Source organism: Aquarana catesbeiana, linkage group LG04 (genome assembly GCF_042186555.1).
Source record: "Aquarana catesbeiana isolate 2022-GZ linkage group LG04, ASM4218655v1, whole genome shotgun sequence".
NCBI classification, from domain to species: Eukaryota; Metazoa; Chordata; class Amphibia; order Anura; family Ranidae; genus Aquarana; species Aquarana catesbeiana.
The window spans coordinates 3796062-3818076 of NC_133327.1; the positions used below are offsets into that span (position 1 = coordinate 3796062).

At 45.2% G+C, this 22015-nt stretch overlaps 1 protein-coding gene across 1 annotated transcript in view; it reads right to left on the minus strand.

Moving 5' to 3' along the window:
* Nucleotides 1-711: 711 nt before the first annotated feature.
* Nucleotides 712-22015, minus strand: part of LOC141141094 (extracellular calcium-sensing receptor-like) — a 40736-nt gene continuing 19432 nt past the window's right edge. The window contains exons 4-6 of the mRNA XM_073628803.1: nt 9217-9441; nt 8331-8454; nt 712-1622 (exon numbers count right to left, since the gene is read on the minus strand). Coding sequence (XP_073484904.1) covers nt 712-1622; nt 8331-8454; nt 9217-9441 — 1260 coding nt within the window. The remainder of the gene's footprint in view (nt 1623-8330; nt 8455-9216; nt 9442-22015) is intronic.

The window sequence follows — 22015 nt, forward strand, 5'->3', positions numbered from 1 at the left end:
ACTTGTGTATTAATGAATAAAAAATGCACAATGGCTCCCTTGTCTTTGAAACTATCTCCTGGAACTTTGTTGCCAGAAACTACAAGCATAGTCAAATCCATGAAGCATTAATCATTGTGAGTAAATTCTGCTCTACCTGTAACACTCCAGTTCACAAACCACAGCGTCTCTGTTTATTGTACTTATGACAAACTAATAGGCCTCCCTGTGAAATGCATCTCTGTGTGCTAGCACATGCAAGAGAGGCAAAGTCTACACATCTGAGTGATGTGCTAATGGGAATTGAAATTTAAATAAAATCCTTACACACTTATTATATTTGTTCTTAGATTTTATTTTCAGCAAGTATATCAAAGAGTGGCTTGGGTCTTGAAAAAGGTGATACATTGACCAAAAGATTTGCAATGTTATCTATTATCGGTTATGTAATACATTTGTACTTCAGAGAAGATACAGTAAGTACCTATGTAAATCTGTGTTTATCTGATTGGCTAAACCATAAAACGTAAAAAAAAACATATATTATATCAATAGTCCTATTATCTTGTGGTTGTACAAGTGAAGTTAAAATAAAATAAGAAGACAATGCTTTTTGTTGACTATCCAACATTTACTTGTACCCAGTGTTCTCTGCAAATTGATGAAGATCTAAAATGAAATACAAAAGGCTTACTTTTTAACATTATTTCTATAGGCTCAGGAAAAGTTTTATTAAAACACATTTCTCCTTTTTTTACTGCCTGATAGTAAATCACGATTGTTCCTGTCTGGTCTCACCAGAATATTATAACATTTGGGCAGAAATATACAGCTTAGCAATCCTGCGCTGGAGGCCAAGATAGCAAATATCTGAACAGCCACTGTGTATTTGCCACTGGTGCTCAGATAGGCTGGGATGAAGGAGATCCAGACAGAGCAGAAGACCAACATGCTGAAGGTGATCAATTTGGCCTCGTTGAAGCTTCCTGGAAGGTTCCTTGCTAGGAAGGCCACTAGAAAACTTGCCATAGCCAGAAATCCCATGAAACCCAGAGTCATGTAGAAAAATACCCTCTGGCCTTCATTACACTCAAATGTTATCTTATGGCTTTTGGTGTTCAGCATGGGAAATGGTGGGGAGTTGGATAGCCAAAATGAACAAATGCTGATCTGCAAAACTGAACAGATCCCTACAACACTACGAGGGATGGTAGGACCCAGCCATTTCCTCAAAGGGCTGTTCAGTCTGGTGGCTTTAAAGGCAAGGATCACCATTATAGTCTTGGCCAAGACTGAAGAGATACAAATGGAGAAGACCACACTGAAGAAGGTTTGTCTCAGGAGACAACTGAAAGTGGAAGGTTGACCAATGAAGACCAGGCTGCAGAGGAAGCATAAAATGAGAGACACCAGCAGGATGTAGCTCAGCTCTCTATTGGTGGCTTTGATAATAGGTGTTTCCTGATATTGAATGAAGATAATTAGGATGCAGAGTGTGAGTGTTGACAACATGACAACTGTTGTCATCAGCATGATTCCCAATGGCTCATCGTATGAGAGGAACTCCAAAACTTTTTGGACACACCTGTCCCTCTCCTCATTGGACCACTGATCAGAAGGACATATCGTACACTCATCCGCATCTAAATAAAATATGGAAATGTTATATTAGTAATCAGAATAAATCATGTCTTTGGTTGCAGTATTTTATAAAGATACAGGGGGTCCCTGACTTACAAACATCCGAGTTGCGAACAACCCCTACTTACGAACGGGGCCCGAGTAACGTCACTGCCGGCCGACGCCATCCCTCTCCTTGCTGGAGTGAGCCCTTCCTCTGTCCCTGGCCTGGTTGTGAAGTTAAGGGGCCCCCCTCGTTATCCTGCCTGCCTGTCCACAGGCCTGGTGCGGTCCGGTGTCCTGCCGGTGGCCTGCCAGGCCGCTAAAACTGCCCGTTGTAGCCGCAGCCTTGTCCGGCCTAGTGAAGCCTCCAGAATCCCCGGTCTTTCCTGTGAGCGCTGCCCCGCGGAGGTGCACCACGGCTGGCCTGCCTGGACACACCATCTATCCATCTCCCTGCTGTGCCATCAGGTGAGCGGCCCCAGCAGTACACTACTGTAATATTCTTAAGTACTGTACTGTATACAGTGTACTGTGCCTCTCTGCTTCCTCCTGTCCCTGCCGCCATGTAAAGAATGAGAGGGGAGAGCTGTGCTCCTCCCTTCTCAGCTATGACAGGAAATCTAGCACAGTTCTAGGACTCCTGTTTTGGAGGTGACAGGGTCAATAAAGGGAACCTGTCACCTCCAATTGCTATCACACAGGGAATTGTTTTCTCCTGTGTGATAGCAATAACGTTAATTGAAAAAAAATTGATATAAAAAAAATAAAAAAATAAGAAATACAGTAATAATTAAATTAATAAAATAACAAAGTAATTAAAAAAAGTAAAGAATAATTAAAAATAAGAAAATTATACAAAAAATTAAAAAAAGTACAGTAAACGACAAGCTAATAAATAAAAATTAAAAAAAGTGATAAAAAAGTAAAAAAAAAAAAGAAACAAAACATATTTGAACTAACCGTGCTCACCCCTGCCATCCAGTTGCCATTTTTGGGGGGGTGGTTCGGTTGGCAGGGAGGGGGTGCATTGCGGAACCTGGCCTTGGGGCGCAGGGAGAGAAAATCCGGCCCTGCTTGTACCACACACACAATTGAATGAGAGCTCCACAATAGGCAGATGACATGACCCCACGCTGGAACACAGGGACAGAATGTATCCCTGTGTCCCAGCACGAGCCCATGCCATCTACCCATGCGGAGCCCCCACCCAATCGCGCGTGTTTTTTATACCATCTTTGCTTTGTCCTGAATGTAACCACTACTGTATTCTTCTGTTCTCTTTTAGCCCTGTTTTTTTGTAGTGTACTGGATCCCACAGTGCTGGACGGCTCTGAGGACGCACAACAAGCGGGCATACTGTATCTATCTTGCCGCCACAGTGAGTGTTTTTATACAGTTCCAGTCTAACTAGAATAAATTGGTAATAAATTGGCTGGCTGCTACACTTTTTTTCCTTCTTGTTCTTCTTTTCTAGAGTGCACTTCATTCCACATTTTTTGTCTTCAACATGCCGAAAAACAAATCTGATGCAAGTGCTGGTGATACAGCAAAGAAAAGAAGATCCATCACCATGGAAAATAAAGTAGAAATAATAAAAAGATCAGAAAAAGGTGAAACTCCATCATCTATTGGCAGAGCATTGGGCTACAATCGGTCAACGATCGCAACGATTTTAAAAGATAAAGGTAGAATAATGGAGCATGTCAAAGGCCATACCCCAATGCATGCTACGATTATTACCAAGCAACGCAGTGGTTTAATTGTCGAGATCAAAAGGCTGCTGACAATTTGGATAGAAGACCAAAATCAGCGTAATATGCCTATCAGTCTTACTTTTGTTCAAGAAAAGGCTCAAAGCCTTTTCAACGATTTAAAAGCTGCCCATCCAAGAGAAGATGATTGCAATGAAGAATATGGTGCAAGTAGGGGTTGGTTCAATCGCTTTAAAGAAAGAGCTAATTTGCATAGCAATAGGTGAAGCAGCAAGTGCCGATGTAAGTGCTGCAAATAATTTTCCCAAGATATTGAAAGCTATTATTGCCAACGAAGGTTATATGCCAGAACAAATTTTTAATGTAGATGAAACTGGCTTGTTTTGGAAAAAAATGCCAGCTAGGACCTACATTTCAAAAGAGGAAACGTGCACCAGGACATAAGGCATCAAAGGACAGGCTGACTGTATTACTTGGGGGTAATGCATCTGGGGATTTAAAGCTCAAGCCTTTGTTAGTGCATCACTTCTTAAATCCCAGGGCACTACGTAATGTCACTAAGGCATCTCTTCCTGTTATTTGGAGGGCAAATACAAAGGCTTGAGTTACAGCTACAATGTTTGAAGATTGGTTTTTGAACCATTTTGTCCCTGCTGTTGAACGTTATTGTTTGAGGGAAAACATTCCCTTCAAAATTATTCTTCTCCTTGACAATGCCCCTGGACATCCAAACACTTTAGCTGACTTGCACCCCAATGTAAAGGTGGTATTTCTACCCCCCAACACCACATCACTACTTCAATCTATGGATCAAGGAGTCATAGCCTCCTTTAAGGCCTATTATTTACGGAGGAAATTTTCACAAGCTATCAGGGCTACCCAAAAGGATCAGATGACCTTAAGAGAGTTCTAGAAGAATTATCACATTTATGATGCCATCAAAAATATTGCTGATGCTTGGGCTGAAGTGAAAGAAACAAATATGAGAGGTGTTTGGAAAAATTTGTGCCCCCAATTCACAGAAGAATTTCTGGGGTTTACAGATGAAGAAATCTCCGCAACCAGGCAAGCTGTGGTTACCATTGGTAATCAACTGCAGTTGGACATCAGTGAAATGATATCATCGAGTTACTGGACTCCCATGGGCAAGAACTAAGCAATGAAGAGCTTATGGAACTAGAGCAGAAGATGACAGCATTTAGTGAAGAAAACCAGGACCTAGAAACTCCAACATTGAAAAAGTTTTCTACAAAACGGTTAGCTGATGCTTTTCATCTTGTTGAAGCAGGAATGGCAAAGTTAGAGGAGCAAGATCCTGATACAGAGAGGTTTACCAGAGTTTATTGTACAGTTACTGACGGCCTGAGATGCTACAGGGCTATTTTTGATGAGAAAAAGAAAAGCGCTGTGCAAACATCCCTTGATGCCTACTTCAAGAGTCCAACAGCTGAATCAGATTCTATAATAACAGTCCCATCCTCTTCAACAAGCCCATCATCCTCTACCATAATTGTTTAAGGTTGTACTGTTCTGTACAGTACTGTACAGTGTTTGAAAATGTTTAAGAATTTATATGTATGCATCTGCATCTACATGCACAGGTAAACATAAATAATATGTTAAACCAAACACCTGTCTACGTTGTATTTATTTATTTATAGAGCCACTGAAGTTTTTACTGTTGTCTGTATCCTCATTAGATGGATTTAATCTCACTTCCTGTCTCTGAGACTGGATTTGCACTTAAAAAAGGTACTGTTCCGACTTACAAACAAATTCGACTTAAGAACAAACCTACAATCCCTATCTTGTTCGTAACCCGGGGACCCCCTGTACTAGAAATAATAATCTTACCTTATCAGTGTGTGTTAATGCTATATGACACCTGTTTTAGTAGTATAATAGTTACAAAATTACTGTATATTTAGGTATCTGGGAAGGTTTTGTACAAGATTTTGGAGTGTATCTGTGGGAATTTGTGCCCAATCAGCAAAAATAGTATTTGTGAGGTCAGCTATTGAGAACTGTGTTCCAGTTACCGTATTTATCGGCGTATAACACGCACTTTTTCCCCCTTAAAATCAGGGGAAAATCGCAGGTGCATGTTATACGCCAATCCCCTGCGATCCTGAGCTGACAGATCTTCAAAATCGCCGACCGCGATTTGAAAATGGCGCCGCCGGCGCCGAAATACACAGATCCGGTCCTCGGCTCTTCTCGGCCACTTTCGGCTTCACTCGAGCGCCGCCCGAACCTAGCCGAGTGTACTCGGCTAGGTTCGGATAGCTCCGCTCACAGTCACGCCCATCCCGGGCAGGACTAGGAGTGGAGCCGAAAGTGAACAAGAGCCGCCGAGAAGAGCCAAAGCTCTGTGTATTTCGGCGCCGGTGGCGCCATTTTCAAATCGCGGTCGGCGATTTTGAAGCTCAGGATCGCAGGGGATCACAGGATCGCAGGGGAGCGGCACCATTTTCAAACTGCGAGCTGCAAGGCTGCACTGGGGCAAGGCTGCACTGGGATAAGGCTGCAATGGACACTGGGGAAGGCTGCACTGACATGGCTGCACTGACAAGGCTGCACTGACAAGGCTGCACTGACAAGGCTGCACTGACATGGCTGCACTGGGGCAAGGCTGCACTGAGAAGGCTGCAATGATGGGCATTTAAATGTAAGTTTTTTTCCCTTCAACTTCCCTCCTAAAAGTTTTTTTTTCCTTAAAATTCCCTCCTAAACTTGGGGTGCGTGTTATACGCCGATAAATACGGTAATCCAAAAGGTACACATTCATGAATAGAAAAGGGTGTTTTTCTTGGTCATGGTATAGATACAGTCACACTCTCCTTCTCCAACACCAGGTCCATGCTCCAGTGCACATCCACTGGATTCTGGATCTCGCTGGTGTCCCAACTAATCAGATCCTGGCCACTTCCCTCCAGGGCTGAAAAGTACATTGATTGACATTCGAGCAACATTTTACTGTTATCTGCCAAACCCCTATGGATCCAAGCATCCTCAACAATCCTATCATCCCAATGTCTTCAGCCTTGCTGCACCCTTGCCCACCCTCAGTGTCATTAGCATTCCTTGCTCCTCTATACTCTCCTGTGTCTCCAATGCTCATGTGCTACAGACACTGTGTCCCCTGTGCACTCCCATGCTCCCTTTGCATCCTGAATCTCCAGTGATCTCTGTGGACCCTGTGTGTCCGGTGAGCTGAGCGCATCCTGTGCCTCTAGGGACACCACTGCATCCTAAGTCTCCAGTGACCGCAGCAAATGCTTTTGATGAAGGCCTAAGGCTGAAACGTGTTAGCGTTTTTGGATGATGTTATTGCTGTAATGCTTAAATAAATATTTTCTATGGAGAAGCTGTCGAGTTGCTGGCCTGTATTTTCTATAGTAATGTTCATGGGTAAAGTTGATCCGAGGAATAGCCGATTACCTCTGGGAGAATCAGGAAGGATTTTTTTCTTTTTTTTCTGCCGCTGGGGCAAATTGGACCATGCTTTATTGATTTTTTTTTGTCTTCCTCTGGATTAACTGTGAGTATATGACAGGTTATGGAGGTTTTTTATCTGTGTATGCATATTTTTGGAGAGTTGAACTGGCTGGACCTGTGTCCTTTTTCAACCAGATTAACTATGTAACATACTATTATTATTACAGGATATTTATATAGCACCGTCAATGTATGCAGCACTTTACATATATATATATATATATATATATATATATATATATATATATATATATATATTGTACATTCATATCAGTCCCTGCCCTCAAGAAGCTTTCAATCTAAGGTCCCTAACTCACATTCATACATACACATACTAGGGCCAATTTAGACAGGAGCCAATTAATCTATCAGCATGTCTTGTATGGGAAGAAACCCATGTAGGCACAAGGAGAACATGCCAACTCCAGGCAGGTAGCGTCGTGGTTGGGATTCGAGCCAGCGACCCCAGCGCTGCTATGCGGAAGTGCTAACCACTTAGCCACTGTGTTGCCCTATTATTATCTAGCAATATATATAAAAAAAGGAGGTTCCCCTAAGTGGACTTTAACGGCACTTGCTAAAGAATATTAAATAGTAAATATGTGTAACAAAGTATGAAGAATAAAAGGATTGTTTATTTGAAAATGACATAGATTAAAAACAATGTATACCATAAATTCAACGGAACATATTACACAATCAATAAGTTTAGTATTGTTACCAAACGGTAAAGTTTTATACGAGGGCTCTTTTTCACACCCAACGCGTTTCGGAATAAACAGTGTTTTTGTCCTTCTTCAGGGTGGTAGTAGAAAAGAGAGATTCATCCCCGTCTCCCCTGGATGCGTACAGGCCAGAGCGATTGTACACGCTGGATGCTGGGATGCGTGGCTGGCATATTCTACACTTGCTCTAAACAGGGGTTCCCTCCTTTTTTGCCTCAGTATATCGCTCTGGCCTGTACGCATCCAGGGGAGATGGGGAGGAATCTCTCGTTTCTGCTACACCCCTGAAGAAGGACAAAAACACTGTTTATTCCGAAACGCGTTGGGTGTGAAAAAGAGCCCTCGTATAAAACTTTACCGTTTGGTAACAATACTAAACTTATTGATTGTGTAATATGTTCCGTTGAATTTATGGTATACATTGTTTTTAATCTATGTCATTTTCAAATAAACAATCCTTTTATTCTTCATACTTTGTTACACATATTTACTTTTTAATATTCTTTAGCAAGTGCCGTTAAAGTCCACTTAGGGGAACCTCCTTTTTCTATATATATGTGTATTTTTGGATGTGGCACTGCTTTTCTTTACCTAGGGAAGCAAATCACCCCGTATTGATTATTATCTAGCAACTACTATATTACGCTTTGTAAACAAACCCCATATTCATTTCAGTCCTTCCCAGAACTTTCTCCCAGATGGACAGGTCTGAAACAATGTTCAGATGAGATACTAAAACCAATTAATCCGCCAACACCAATTTCAAAGGATCAGCAGCTTTACTATCGGATACCTGTGTGATTGGTCATCTCTCCTTCAGAGCAGGGGATGCAGTCATAGCAGCAGATGGGTCTTCCTTGCAGAGAAGCTTTCCTGTACCCAGGCTGACAGCTGTTACTGCAGACAGAGATCGGCAACTGCCAAGGAGAAAAAATCATCATGACAGAACATGAAGGAAACAGAAAAATGGAGCTAGCCTTTCATAAGATATACATTCTTCTTCCATTCGTTAGAACACCTATAACCTTGTTATAACACCTTTAAGCCAGTGTCTCCCCAAAACAGAAGCAGCTTAGTCACATGAGTGAGGGCAACAGAGAATAGAAGTGTATTAGTGGCAAGGAAAACAACAGTAGTCGAGCAAAGGTTTCTACTAGATTGTTTTGTTTCCTGAGATTCCTCATTTGGGGCTATCGTGCACTGCCCAAAAAATACGGGAATGATACCCGATCTAGCCAGAAGGGTCAGGAACCGGTCACCTGTTTATGGTTACCTTTGGTCAATAGAAACCTCATGGACAGCTTGCCCACTACTAATGTAAAGCCACTGCTCAACCATCATCTCTAGGATTATGCCACGAACTGTTAAAACACATGAGTGTTGACTATGCTGTTTTTGTTTTGGGATCTTCAGTAAAAGTTCCTTCACACCAAACTGGTCAATCCATGACTTTATGGAGCTTGTTCTGTGTACAAGGGCATAGTCAAGCTTGAACAGAAAAGAGACTTCCCTAGATTGCCACTGTAGCTGGGTGCCCATTTACTCACAATGCAGATGCAGGCTCAGACCCCTTTAGCCATGAAAGTTTCAACAGCTCTTGCAAACGCCAAGGCCTCACTCAAAACCACCATAATCTAACAAAATGACAGAAACAGCGGTACAATGTCAGAATCAATTACCTGTAAAAAGTCATCATTCCATAGTATAGCACTGAAGTTCACACTAATCTTCTCACCCAGTTTGGCTTCGGGGTCAATCATCCCTACTTTCACCAGGTTGAAGCTGTCATTGAGGATCTGCATATTCAAGATGTCAGAGGAAGCAGGAAGGTCCCCCTTGGCATTAAACTTCATCATCTCCCCAGACTTTGCATGGAAACTGGTTTTCTTGAGGTAACGGAACACCTGTGTTATTTTTTGAATACCAAAAATATCTTGGAAGTTTATTCATAGCCACATTGAAAGCCCAACTCTGGCCAGTTAAAAAAAAAAATCTCAACGTATATGTAAACCCTCACCTTGTAAACAACCTATTCAGTTTCAAATACAGTGGCACCTCGGTTAACGAGCGTTTCGCAATACAAGCACTGTATTTTTAAAAATCGTAACTCGGTTTGCGAGTGTTGTCTCGCAAAACGAGCATGATTCAGGCCAAAGCGGTGTGCAGTACCGCTTTTAGCCCGGGATGGGTGGGCGTCGGAGCCTAGCAGAGCCGAAAGTCGCCGTTTGCAGCCGTCATTCGGAAATGCACGGAAAGGCCCGAGGACAGCACGGCTGACCTCGGCAAATCTCGAGTAGGAAGAGCTTCGGGTAGGAAGTTTTTTCAAAGTTTGCCGAGGTCAGCTGAGGTGTCCTCGGGCTTTTTCGTCTGTTTCCGAGGCTCTCCGGCGCCCCCCCGCCTCTGGCTGCATGCGGTATTGCATCCCATTGAAGTCAACGCGGAACAAATTATTTTCGTTTCCGTTGACTTCAGTGGGAAAACTCGCTTTGATATGCGAGTACTTTGGATTACAAGCATACTCCTGAAGCGGATTATGCTCGTAATCCGAGGTTCCACTGTATAAATTAAAGACAAGACATTTGTGTATAGATATAAAAAGAAAAACATTAAAAATACTAATAAACAAGTAATACTAATAATTCACAGCTGGTCTTCCCAGTGAATGGCTGTGCGGGGCATGTCAGGATAAGTATAATCATTGGAGGAGAGCAGACAGAGTTCTCAGTACAGCTAGAGAACTGGCCACCCTGTGCTTTAATGCCTAGTGTGAACAGTTTTTAATAGGGAAGCAGATGGACTGGTAGGAACACCAGGGATTTCAGACAAAGGAAGCAATACAAAGAGAACAGAATACTTTTTCATACAAGTACAGTACATGGTAAAGAAGGCACATATCAGGAATAGGGATGAGCTTCGTGTTCGAGTCGAACCCATGTTCGACTCGAACATCGTCTGTTCACCCGTTTGCCGAATTGCGAACGATATGGGCCGTTCGCGCCAAATTCGTGTGGCGCGTCACGGCCCATAGTTCACTGCGGCATTGCAGTGCATTGCTGGCTGATGATTGGCCAAGCATGCACTATGACCCACATGCTTGGCCAATCACAGCGCCGTCTGAACAGAGAGCCGTAATTGGCCAAAGCCAAGGAGGCTTTGGCCAATTATGGCTCAGGGGATTTAGTACGCCCCACACTATATAAGGCCGCCTGCACGGCGGCCCTGTGTAGTGTGTGTTCCGGCGTTGAAAGAGTTAGACAGAGAGACAGTGTCATTTGATTTAAGTTAGATAGATTAGGCAGGACAGTCAGTGAGTTAGCTGCACTTACAGTGTATTGTGTATATATATATGCATCCCAGGTGTTATGTGTATATATATATATATATATACACTGTATTCAGTTTAGCTAGATCCATTCCTGTTATCTTCCTGCTGACAGGCAGGCTTGTCTTGTTACAGTATTTACAGCTACCTAAAGAAAATTGCTGGTGTTCTTTTGATCCTATTAGTACCACAGTCAGGCAGCTAGACTATTTAAAGTTAGTGTAGTGCGTCCTCCTCACAGTGTTCAGTTAAAGCTACAAGTTTGTTTAGTAGGGATGAGCCGAACACCCCCCGGTTCGGTTCGCACCAGAACCCGCGAACGGACCGAAAGTTCGCACGAACGTTAGAACCCCAATGACGTCTATGGGACTCGAACGTTCGAAATCAAAAGTGCTCATTTTAAAGGCTAATTTGCATGGTATTGTCCTAAAAAGGGTTTGGGGACCCGGGTCCTACCCCAGGGGACATGTATCAATGCAAAAAAAACTTTTAAAAACGGCCGTTTTTTCGGGAGCAGTGATTTTAATGATGCTTAAAGTAAAAAAAAAAAAAAGTGAAATATTCCTTTAAATATCGTACCTGGGGGGTGTCTATAGTTTGCCTGTAAAGTGACGCGTGTTTCCCATGTTTAGAACAGTCCCTGCACCAAATGTCATTTTTAAAGGAAAAAATCTCATCTAAAACTGCTTGCGGGTTTAATGTCATGTCGGGTCATGGCAATATGGATGAAAATCAGTGAGACAAACGGCATGGGTACCCCCCAGTCCATTACCAGGCCCTTTGGGTCTTGTATGGATATTAAGGGGAACCCCGCACCCAAATTAAAATAAGGAAAGGTGTGGGGCCACCAGGCCCTATATACTCTGAACAGCAGTATACAGGCGGTGCAAACAAGACAGGGACTGTAGGTTTGTTGTTAAGTAGAATCTGTTTGTAATTTTGAACATTTTTAACGTGTTTAGCTCCAGCCAAAAAATCTTTTCTAAGCTTTTTGGAAAACATAGGGAAGGGTTATCACCCCTGTGACATTTGTTTTGCTGTCTTTCCTCCTCTTCAGAAGATTTCACCTCACTTTTTTGTCCCAATGAAAAATGTTTTTTGAAAATTTGGGTTTTTTTGTGGAACAAGGATTGGAAAGCATCAGTGGAAAGGAGAAATTGTTTTCCCATATTAACTCTTACAGGAGAGAATTTCCCTTCCTAGGGGTAGATTTCATCTCACTTCCTGTTGTCTCCTTCCGTTTGCAAGTAGGAGTCGTTTGTAAGTTAGATGTTTGAAAGTAGGGTCCTGCCCTATATACTCAGCAGAAATTTGGGCCTTAGGTGTTGCTGTGGCCACAACACTGTAAGCCCTCACAGGGCCCTGCTGTGAAATATTAGATCAAGAATTGTAATTACATGGCCCTGTTGAACAGGAGCTGAAAAATTAGGCCTTAGGCACTGGTGCTGGTGCCACAACACTGCAACCCCTCACAGACACTCTAGTTGGAACGCAGGAACGAGCCCTGCTGCAAAGTATTGCTTCAAAAATTGTAATTACACGCCCCTGTTAGACAGGGGCAGAAAAATTGGGCCTTAGGCACTGGTGCTGGTGCCACAACACTGCAACCCCTCACAGACACTCTAGTTGGAATGCAGGAACGAGCCCTGCTGCAAAGTATTACATCAAAAATTGTAATTACACGCCCCTGTTAAACAGGGGCTGAAAAATTGTGCCTTAGGCACTGGTGGTGGCGCCCAGAACCAAAAATGTTCTTACAAGCTATCAGCGTGATGATTGAGGAGGAAGAGGATAATTACTCAGGGATAGTCACTCAGCATCAGCATAGGCAGTCTTTGAAGGGATCTGAGATTTCAAAAAAAATGATTCGGTTACATCAGCATCAGGTGCTTGGTAGCTGGTGGTGATCCAAGACTCATTCATTTTTATGAAGGTCAGCCGATCGACCGAGTCGGTGGACAGACGCACCCTGTGATCGGTTACCACGCCTCCAGCAGCACTGAATGTGCATTCCGAAAGAACGCTGGATGCAGGACAGGCCAGTAGCTCAATTGCATACTGTGCAAGCTCTGGCCAGTGATCCATCCTCAAGACCCAGTAACCCAGAGGATTTTCGGTGGGAAAGGTGTCCAAGTCTGATCTTGCCCCTAGGTATTCCTGCACCATGTAAAACAGACGCTGGCGATGGTTGCTGGAACCGATCATACCTTGGGGCTGCGGACCAAAAAATTGTCTGAACGCATCGGTCAGACGGCCACCTTCTCCACCGCTCCTTCTTTGACTGACCGAAGCCTCAGCAACACGTTGTCCAGAAACAGGAGTTTGTAACCTCCCAGTCTCTGGGAACGCGTTGCACAGACCTTTCTGCAAGGCCTCCCGAAGATGTTTCATCCTCTGCTCCCTCTGCGATGGCAAGATAAGGTCCGCAACCTTACCCTTGTAACGTGGATCAAGGAGGGTTGCCAGCCAGTATTGGTCCTTCTCCTTGATACCACGAATACGAGGATCCTTACGCAGGCTTTGCAGGATCAGGGAGGCCATGCAGCGTAGGTTTGCTGAGGCATTCGGTCCGGAGTCCTCTGGGTCACTAAGAACGACATGGTCCGCAGCCACCTCCTCCCAGCCACGTACAAGTCCATGTGTTTCTTGGGACTGATCCCTTAAAGACTGTTGCTGATGCTGAGTGCCAGGCTCCACCTCCATACTGACACAATCTTCCTCCTCCTCCTCCTCCTCTTCCTCCTCGTCCTCTTCCTGTGTGATCGGCGGGCACGCAGGAACACTGTCTGGATAAAGGGGGCCTTGAGAGCTAAGGAAGTCCTCCTCTTCCTGCCTCTGTTCTGCCTCAAGTGCCCTGTCCATTATTCCACGCAGCGTGTGCTCCAACAGGTGGACAAGGGGGACAGTGTCACTGATGCATGCACTGTCACTGCTCACCATCCTCGTGGCCTCCTCGAATGGTGACAGGACAGTGCATGCATCCCTGATCATGGCCCACTGGCGTGGGGAAAAAAAACCAAGCTCCCCTGACCCTGTCCTGGTGCCATAGTCGCACAGGTACTCATTGATGGCCCTCTGCTGCGTGTGCAGCCGCTGCAGCATGGCCAACGTTGAGTTCCACCTGGTGGGCATGTCACAGATTAGGCGGTTCTTGGGCAGGTTAAACTCCTTTTGGAGGTCCGTCAGCCGAGCACTGGCATTATATGACCGGCGGAAATGCACACAGACTTTCCTGGCCTGCCTCAGGACATCCTGTAAGCCCGGGTACCTGCCCAAGAACCGCTGCACCACCAAGTTAAGGACGTGAGCCAAACAGGGCACATGGGTCATTTGTCCCTGTCGGAGGGCAGAGAGGAGGTTCCACATGCCGGTAGAGAGCCGGAATCGCCTTCCGTGAGAAAAAGTGACGTTTGGGTACCTGCCACTGAGGAACCGCACATTCCACAAACTCACGGAAGGGGGCAGAGTCTACCAACTGAAAAGGCAGCAGTTGAAGTGCTAGCAATTTTGCCAAGCTAGCATTCAACCGCTGGGCATGTGGATGGCTGGGAGCAAACTTCTTTCGGCGGTGCAGCAGCTGGGGCAGGGAAATTTGCCTGGTACAATCTGACGTCGGTGTACCAAAAGCAGATTGCCCACAAGTACTTGGCTGTGACACACCTAATTCTACACCTTCATTCCTCTCACTGCAGGTCTCAGAGAGGACTGAAGGTCTAGTGGGGTTGGAAATCTCAGCTGATGAGGAGCAAGGAGAGATCCTCTTTGTTCTTTGGTGTGGGTCTTTTAGATACGCTTGCCAACGAACTGCATGGCAGGTCAACATATGTCTGGTCAAGCATGTGGTACCCAAGCGGGAGATGTTTTGGCCACGCGAGATACGCTTGAGACATATGTTGCAAATAGCAGCGGTGCGATCTGATGCACTCGTCTCAAAAAAGGCCCACACCAAAGAACTTTTTGAATAACGCGCAGAGACTGCAGCGCCCTGCACATGTGGAGCTTTGGGGTGTGATGCAGTCAATGTGCTGCCCTTAGGCTGGCCCCTGGAGGGCATCCTGCCTCGTTGGTGATGTGCCGCCGCCTCCTCCTCCTCCTCCTCCTCTCTCCTATCAGGCACCCACGTTGAGTCAGTGACCTCATCATCCCCTCCCTCCTCATCACTGGAGCAAACCTGGCAGTATGCTGCAGCAGGGGGAGCATGACTGCCAGATTGCTGTCCTTCTTGGGCACCCCCTCTGTCCGTGCTCATGTTACTGCCTTCATCGAGCTCAGTATCGTCATCAGAGCCTTCCAAACGCTGGGCATCCTCCTGGAGCATGTACCCAACACTGTGGTCAAACAGTTCGAGGGAATCCTCATGAGGACATGGTGGAGCTAGGGAAGGAGTCACTGATGACATTGAGCTGAGGGAAGAGGCCGCTGCTTTGCCAGACAAAGCACCCTGGGCATGGGTGAGAGAGGATGAGGAGGATGAGGACGGCTTGGTCATCCACTCGACCAAGTCTTCCGCATGTTGCGGCTCAACACGGCCAGCTGCCGAAAAAAAGGCCAAGCGTGTCCCATGGCCACGTGCTGATGAGGATGCACCGTCTCCACGACCAGCACTAGACACAGAGCTTGCTTGCCCTCTCTTATTGGCTTGTGACTGTCTGCCTCTCCTTCTTGGCCTTCCAGACATACTAATGGCCTGTAGCTGCACTAAGCTGGGATAGAACACCTGTAATTTTCTTCAGGTAGCTTTATATACTGTAACCAGACAAGCCTGCCTGTCAGTAGGAAGATAACAGGAACGGATCTAGCTGAAAACTGTGAGCAGGACGCACTGTACTAAATGTAAATAGTCTAGCTGCCTGACCGTGGTACTAATAGGATCAAATAGAACACCTGTAATTTTCTTCAGGTAGCTTTATATACTGTAACCAGACAAGCCTGCCTGTCAGTAGGAAGATAACAGGAACGGATCTAGCTGTACACTGTGAGCAGGACGCACTGTACTAAATGTAAATAGTCTAGCTGCCTGACCGTGGTACTAATAGGATCAAATAGAACACCTGTAATTTTCTTCAGGTAGCTTTATATACTGTAACCAGACAAGCCTGCCTGTCAGTAGGAAGATAACAGGAACGGATCTAGCTGAACACTGTGAGCAGGACGCACTGTACTAAATGTAAATAGTCTAGCTGCCTGACCGTGGTACTAATAGGATCAAATAGAACACCTGTAATTTTCTTCAGGTAGCTTTATATACTGTAACCAGACAAGCCTGCCTGTCAGTAGGAAGATAACAGGAACGGATCTAGCTGAACACTGTGAGCAGGACGCACTGCACTAAATGTAAATAGTCTAGAAGATAACAGGAACGGATCTAGCTGAACACTGTGAGCAGGACGCACTGCACTAAATGTAAATAGTCTAGAAGATAACAGGAACGGATCTAGCTGAACACTGTGAGCAGGACGCACTGCACTAAATGTAAATAGTCTAGAAGATAACAGGAACGGATCTAGCTGAACACTGTGAGCAGGACGCACTGCACTAAATGTAAATAGCAGGAACGGATCTAGCTGAACACTGTGAGCAGGACGCACTGCACTAAATGTAAATAGTCTAGAAGATAACAGGAACGGATCTAGCTGAACACTGTGAGCAGGACGCACTGCACTAAATGTAAATAGCAGGAACGGCTCTAGCTGAACACTGTGAGCAGGACGCACTGCACTAAATGTAAATAGCAGGAACGGATCTAGCTGAACACTGTGAGCAGGACGCACTGCACTAATGTAAATAGCAGGAACGGATCTAGCTGAACACTGTGAGCAGGACGCACTGCACTAAATGTAAATAGCAGGAACGGATCTAGCTGAACACTGTGAGCAGGACGCACTGCACTAAATGTAAATAACAGGAACGGATCTAGCTGAACACTGTGAGCAGGACGCACTGCACTAAATGTAAATAGCAGGAACGGATCTAGCTGAACACTGTGAGCAGGACGCACTGCACTAAATGTAAATAGCAGGAACGGATCTAGCTGAACACTGTGAGCAGGACGCACTGCACTAAATGTAAATTGCAGGAACGGATCTAGCTGAACACTGAGCAGGACGCACTGCACTAAATGTAAATAGTCTAGAAGATAACAGGAACGGATCTAGCTGAACACTGTGAGCAGGACGCACTGCACTAAATGTAAATAGCAGGAACGGATCTAGCTGAACACTGTGAGCAGGACGCACTGCATTAAATGTAAATAGTCTAGATAGAAGATAACAGGAACGGATCTAGCTAAACTGAATACAGTGTATATATATATATGCAACACCTGGGATGCATATATATACACAATACACTGTAAGTGCAGCTAACTGACTGACTGTCCTGCCTAATCTATCTAACTCAAATCAAATGACACTGTCTCTCTCTCTCTCTATCTCTCAGCACACCGGAACACACACTACACAGGGCCGCCGTGCAGGCGGCCTTATATAGTGTGGGGTGTGTACTAAATCCCCTGAGCCATAATTGGCCAAAGCCACCCTGGCTTTGGCCAATTACAGCTCTCTCTACTGACGGCGCTGTGATTGGCCAAGCATGCGGGTCATAGTGCATGCTTGGCCAATCATCAGCCAGCAATGCACTGCGATGCCGCAGTGAATTATGGGCCGTGACGCGCCACACGAATTTAGCGCGAACGGCCCATATCGTTCGCAATTCGGCGAACGGGCGAACAGCCGATGTTCGAGTCGAACATGGGTTCGACTCGAACACGAAGCTCATCCCTATTGTTTAGTGTGACCTCTGCACAGTGTTCAGCTAAAGCTACAAGTTAGTGTACTGCGTCCTCCTCACAGTGTTCAGCTAAAACTACAAGTTAGTGTAGTGAGACCTCTGCACGGTGTTCAGCTAAAGCTACAAGTTGGTGTAGTGCGTCCTCCTCACAGTGTTCAGCTAAAGCTACAAGTTAGTGTAGTGCGTCCTCCTCACAGTGTTCAGCTAAAGCTACAAGTTAGTGTAGTGCGTCCTCCTAACAGTGTTCAGCTAAAGCTACAAGTTAGTTTAGTGCGCCCTCCTCACAGTGTTCAGCTAAAGCTACAAGTTGGTGTAGTGCATCCTCCTCACAGTGTTCAGCTAAAGCTACAAGTTAGTGTAGTGCGTCCTCCTCACAGTGTTCAGCTAAAACTACAAGTTAGTGTAGTGCGAGCTCTGCACAGTGTTCAGCTAAAGCTACCTGTAGAAGGTTGGAGGTGTTTTCCTGATCCTATTACTACCGCAGGCAGCTAAATAAGCTACAAGTTCGTTTTTTGCGAGCTCTGCACAGTGTTCACCTAAAGCTACCAGCAGGGGAGGGCTGGCAGCCTTAAGCCTGGGGGGCAAGTCCAGTCGAGTGGCCCATTGTACCACCGAATCAGCCCAACATCCATGCCCACCGGCTTTTATAACATAAATTGATCTTATGAAGCAAGACAAATATGACACAGCAATGACAGCATGACCCTGATCTTGGTAAAGAGCAGATTACGCGGCTCTTTACTCATGTGACTTGCTGTGTCCAATAACAGCCAATCACATGTAAATGACAGCATGTGAGGAGAGCCGATCAGCGGCATCTCCTCGCAGGGGAGACTGCACAGATAGTTAGGGCACTGATTACAGCCCTAGCAGTGCCCAGCAAGTGACACCAGTCTGTGCCCATCAGTGACACCAATCAGTGCTGCCTTTCAGTGCCCATCAGTACCACCCATTAATACCCATCATTGCCACCCATCAGTGCCCAACAGTACCGCCTGTAAGTTCCCCCTATCAGTGAACTTCAGTAAATGAGAAAAATTACTTACAGTGCCTTGAAAAAGTATTCATACCCCTTGAAATTTTCCACATTTTGTCATGTTACAGCCAAAAACGTAAATTTATTTTATTGGGATTTTATGTGATAGACCAACACAAAGTGGCACATAATTGTGAAGTGGAAGGAAAATGATAAATGATTTTCAATTTTTTTTACAAATAAATATGTGAAAAGTGTGGGGGGGGGCATTTGTATTGCGCCCCCCGGAGTCAATACTTTGTAGAACCTCCTTTCTATGCAATTACAGCTGCAAGTCTTTTTGGGGATGTCTCTACCAGCTTTGCACATCTAGTGAGGGACATTTTTGCCCATTTTTCTTTACAAAATATCTCTTCTGTCAGATTGGATGGAGAGCGTCTGCGAACAGCAATTTTCAAGTCTTGTCACAGATTCTCAATTGGATTTAGGTCTGGACTGTGACTGGGCCATTCTAACACATGAATATGCTTTGATCTAAACCATTCCATTGTAGCTCTGGCTGTATGTTTAGGGTCGTTGTCTTGCTGGAAGGTGAACCTCTGCCCCAGTCTCAAGTCTTTTGCAGGCTCTAAAGCCTCATACACACAATCGGACTTCCATCGGACAAATCTGTGGATTTTTGCTCGAAGGGCGTTGTCCATGAACTTGTTCTGCATACACACGGCAGAACATTTTCAGCCAACATTCACGAAACCACATGGTCTTTCAGCTCTTTAGCGCCATCCTTTGGGCAATTTCTGCTATTGTTGTCTGATTTTTAGCATTGGTTCGGAGCATGCGTGTTTGTACTTTGGATTTTAGTCTGACGGATTTGTGTACACATGATCAGATAATCCGATGGAACACATATGTTGTCGGTCAATTTGAGAGCATGCACAGCTAACATTTGTTGTCGAAAATTCCGACAACAATTGTCCGATGGAGCATAAAGACAGTCTGATTGTCCGACAAAACACATCCGTCAGACAATTGTTGTCGGAATATCCAATCGTGTGTACAAGGCTATACTCTTTCCATTTTCGGATGATGGATTGAACAGAGCTCCGTGAGATGTTCAAAGCTTGGGATATTTTTTTATACCGTAACCCTACTTTATACTTCTCCACAACTTTATCCCTGACCTGTCTGGTGTGTTCCTTGGCCTTCATGATGCTGTTTGTTCACTAAGGTTCTCTAACAAACCTCTGAGGACTTCATAGAACAGCTGTATTTATACTGGGAATAAATTACACACAGGTGGACTCTATTTACTAATTAGGTGACTTCTGAAGGAAATTGGTTCCACTAGATTTTAGTTAGGGGTATCAGAGTAAAGGGGGACTGAATAAAAATCCCCCCCCCACACACACACACACTTTTCAGATATTTATTTGAAAAAAAATATATTGAAAACCATTTATCATTTTCCTTCCACTTCACAATTATGTGTCACTTTGTGTTGGTCTATCACATCCCAATAAAATACATTTAAATTTTTGCTTGTAACATGACAAAATGTGGAAAATGTCAAGGGGTATGAATACTTTTTCAAGGCTCTGTATTTACAAAAAAAATTTGGTCTTTTTCATATTTTAGCAAAAAATAAAAAACCCCAGTTGTGATTTAATACCACCAAAACAAAAACTCCATTTGTGTGAAAAAAAGGACAACAATGTAATATGTAGTGTTGCTTGACCGCACAATTGTCATTCAGAGCCGAGGTTTACACTGACATCGGATATGAAATCGAGCGAGTTCAGCTGAACGATTTCATACTCCCATGTCAGTCCCAACTTTGGGGTGCAATATCAGAGACATCTGTGCGGGTTCCTGTACAAATGTCTATTGAAATTGCACCCCAAACTTGCCAAAAGTAGTACAGAAACTACTTTTGGGAATCGGTGTGACACCGCAAGTGGAATCGATGTGGCGCTGTACCGATTCAGATGGTGCCATCACCGGCAATTGCCACCGATTTGGCATGCGATTTAACATGTCAAATTGCATGCCAAATCGCTCCAAGGTGAACCTGGGCTTAATGTGAGAACACTGAAAGCTGTAAATTGTCCTGGGCAGGAAGGGGGTGAAAGTGCCTGGCAGGCAAGAGGTTAAATGATAAGGCTGAGGGAGAGATGGAGTAGGGAGGAAGAGAGGGAGGAGGGGAGAGTCTGGTCACATCTCACTCACTTGCACAATGCACAGTCCCAGCAGAAGGCTCGGTGCCTCACTCAGTGTCTTCATGTTTAGGATGGGACATTGTGGCTGTCGACTTTAAAGCTTCCCGCCCGCATAACCCCTTCACACAGCACACGGGCTGCATCGAGTGTGGGCGGGCACAGGGAGAGAGGGGCGGGAAGAGGCAGAGCTGATCGTTCTCCCATTGGTGTAGACTAGAGGAGGGCTGTACTGTGTGCTCAGCAAGACGGAACACAGCTGCAGCGTGGGATGGAGGGATTACTGCTCTTTCACAACAATTCGGCCGCTAAATTCAGCATCCAGCCCGTTAACCCCGCCCCCCTGCTGCCCGAGCAATAGCACTCGGCTGGGTCCGGGAACTGCACATGCGCAGTACTGAGCTGGCTGCACAGAGGCCCTTTTACAGGGAATCAGAGCGGCCCGGGGGGAAATTGCCACTCTGCCCCCCCAGCCCAGCCGTCCCTGGCTACCTGTAGAAGGTTGGTGGTGTTTTCCTGATCCTATCACTACCGCAGGCAGCTAAATAAGCTACAAGTTATTTTTTGGCGAGCTCTGCACAGTGTTCACCTAAAGCTACCTGTAGAAGGTTGGTGGTGTTTTCCTGATCCTATCACTACCACAGGCAGCTAATTAAGCTACAAGTTAGTTTTTTGCAAGCTCTGCACAGTGTTCACCTAAAGCTACCTGTAGACATAGTTGCCAACAGTCCCGATTTTCCCGGGACAATCCCGATTTTGGGACCCTTGTCCCGATTTAATTTTGTCCCGGGTGTTTTCCCGAATTTTTGGGGTTTGTCCCGAGAAAATCGTGAGTGTTTTTGTAAAAAACGGCAACGGCTCCACAAAAATGGCCGCCGTTGCCTCCACGAGTCAGTCACAATGTTCCCCTTGTGTTCAGTGCAGGGGAGAGGGGCAGCCAATCCGCTTCTCTCTTCAGTGTACAAATAGAAAATTCTATTGTACACTGAAGCCTATTGGTTGGAGGGATTGGCAACCCCTCCCCGCTCTACACTGCACACAAGGAAGACGTGATCAGCCTCCACTGCCATCACCCTTCCCCCCCCCCCCCCCTGTGTCCAACGGAGCTCAGGGAATAGTGGGAGTGACGGGAGGGAAGAAGGGAGGCTTTCATCTGGCTGTTCAGGAGTTGTCTGACA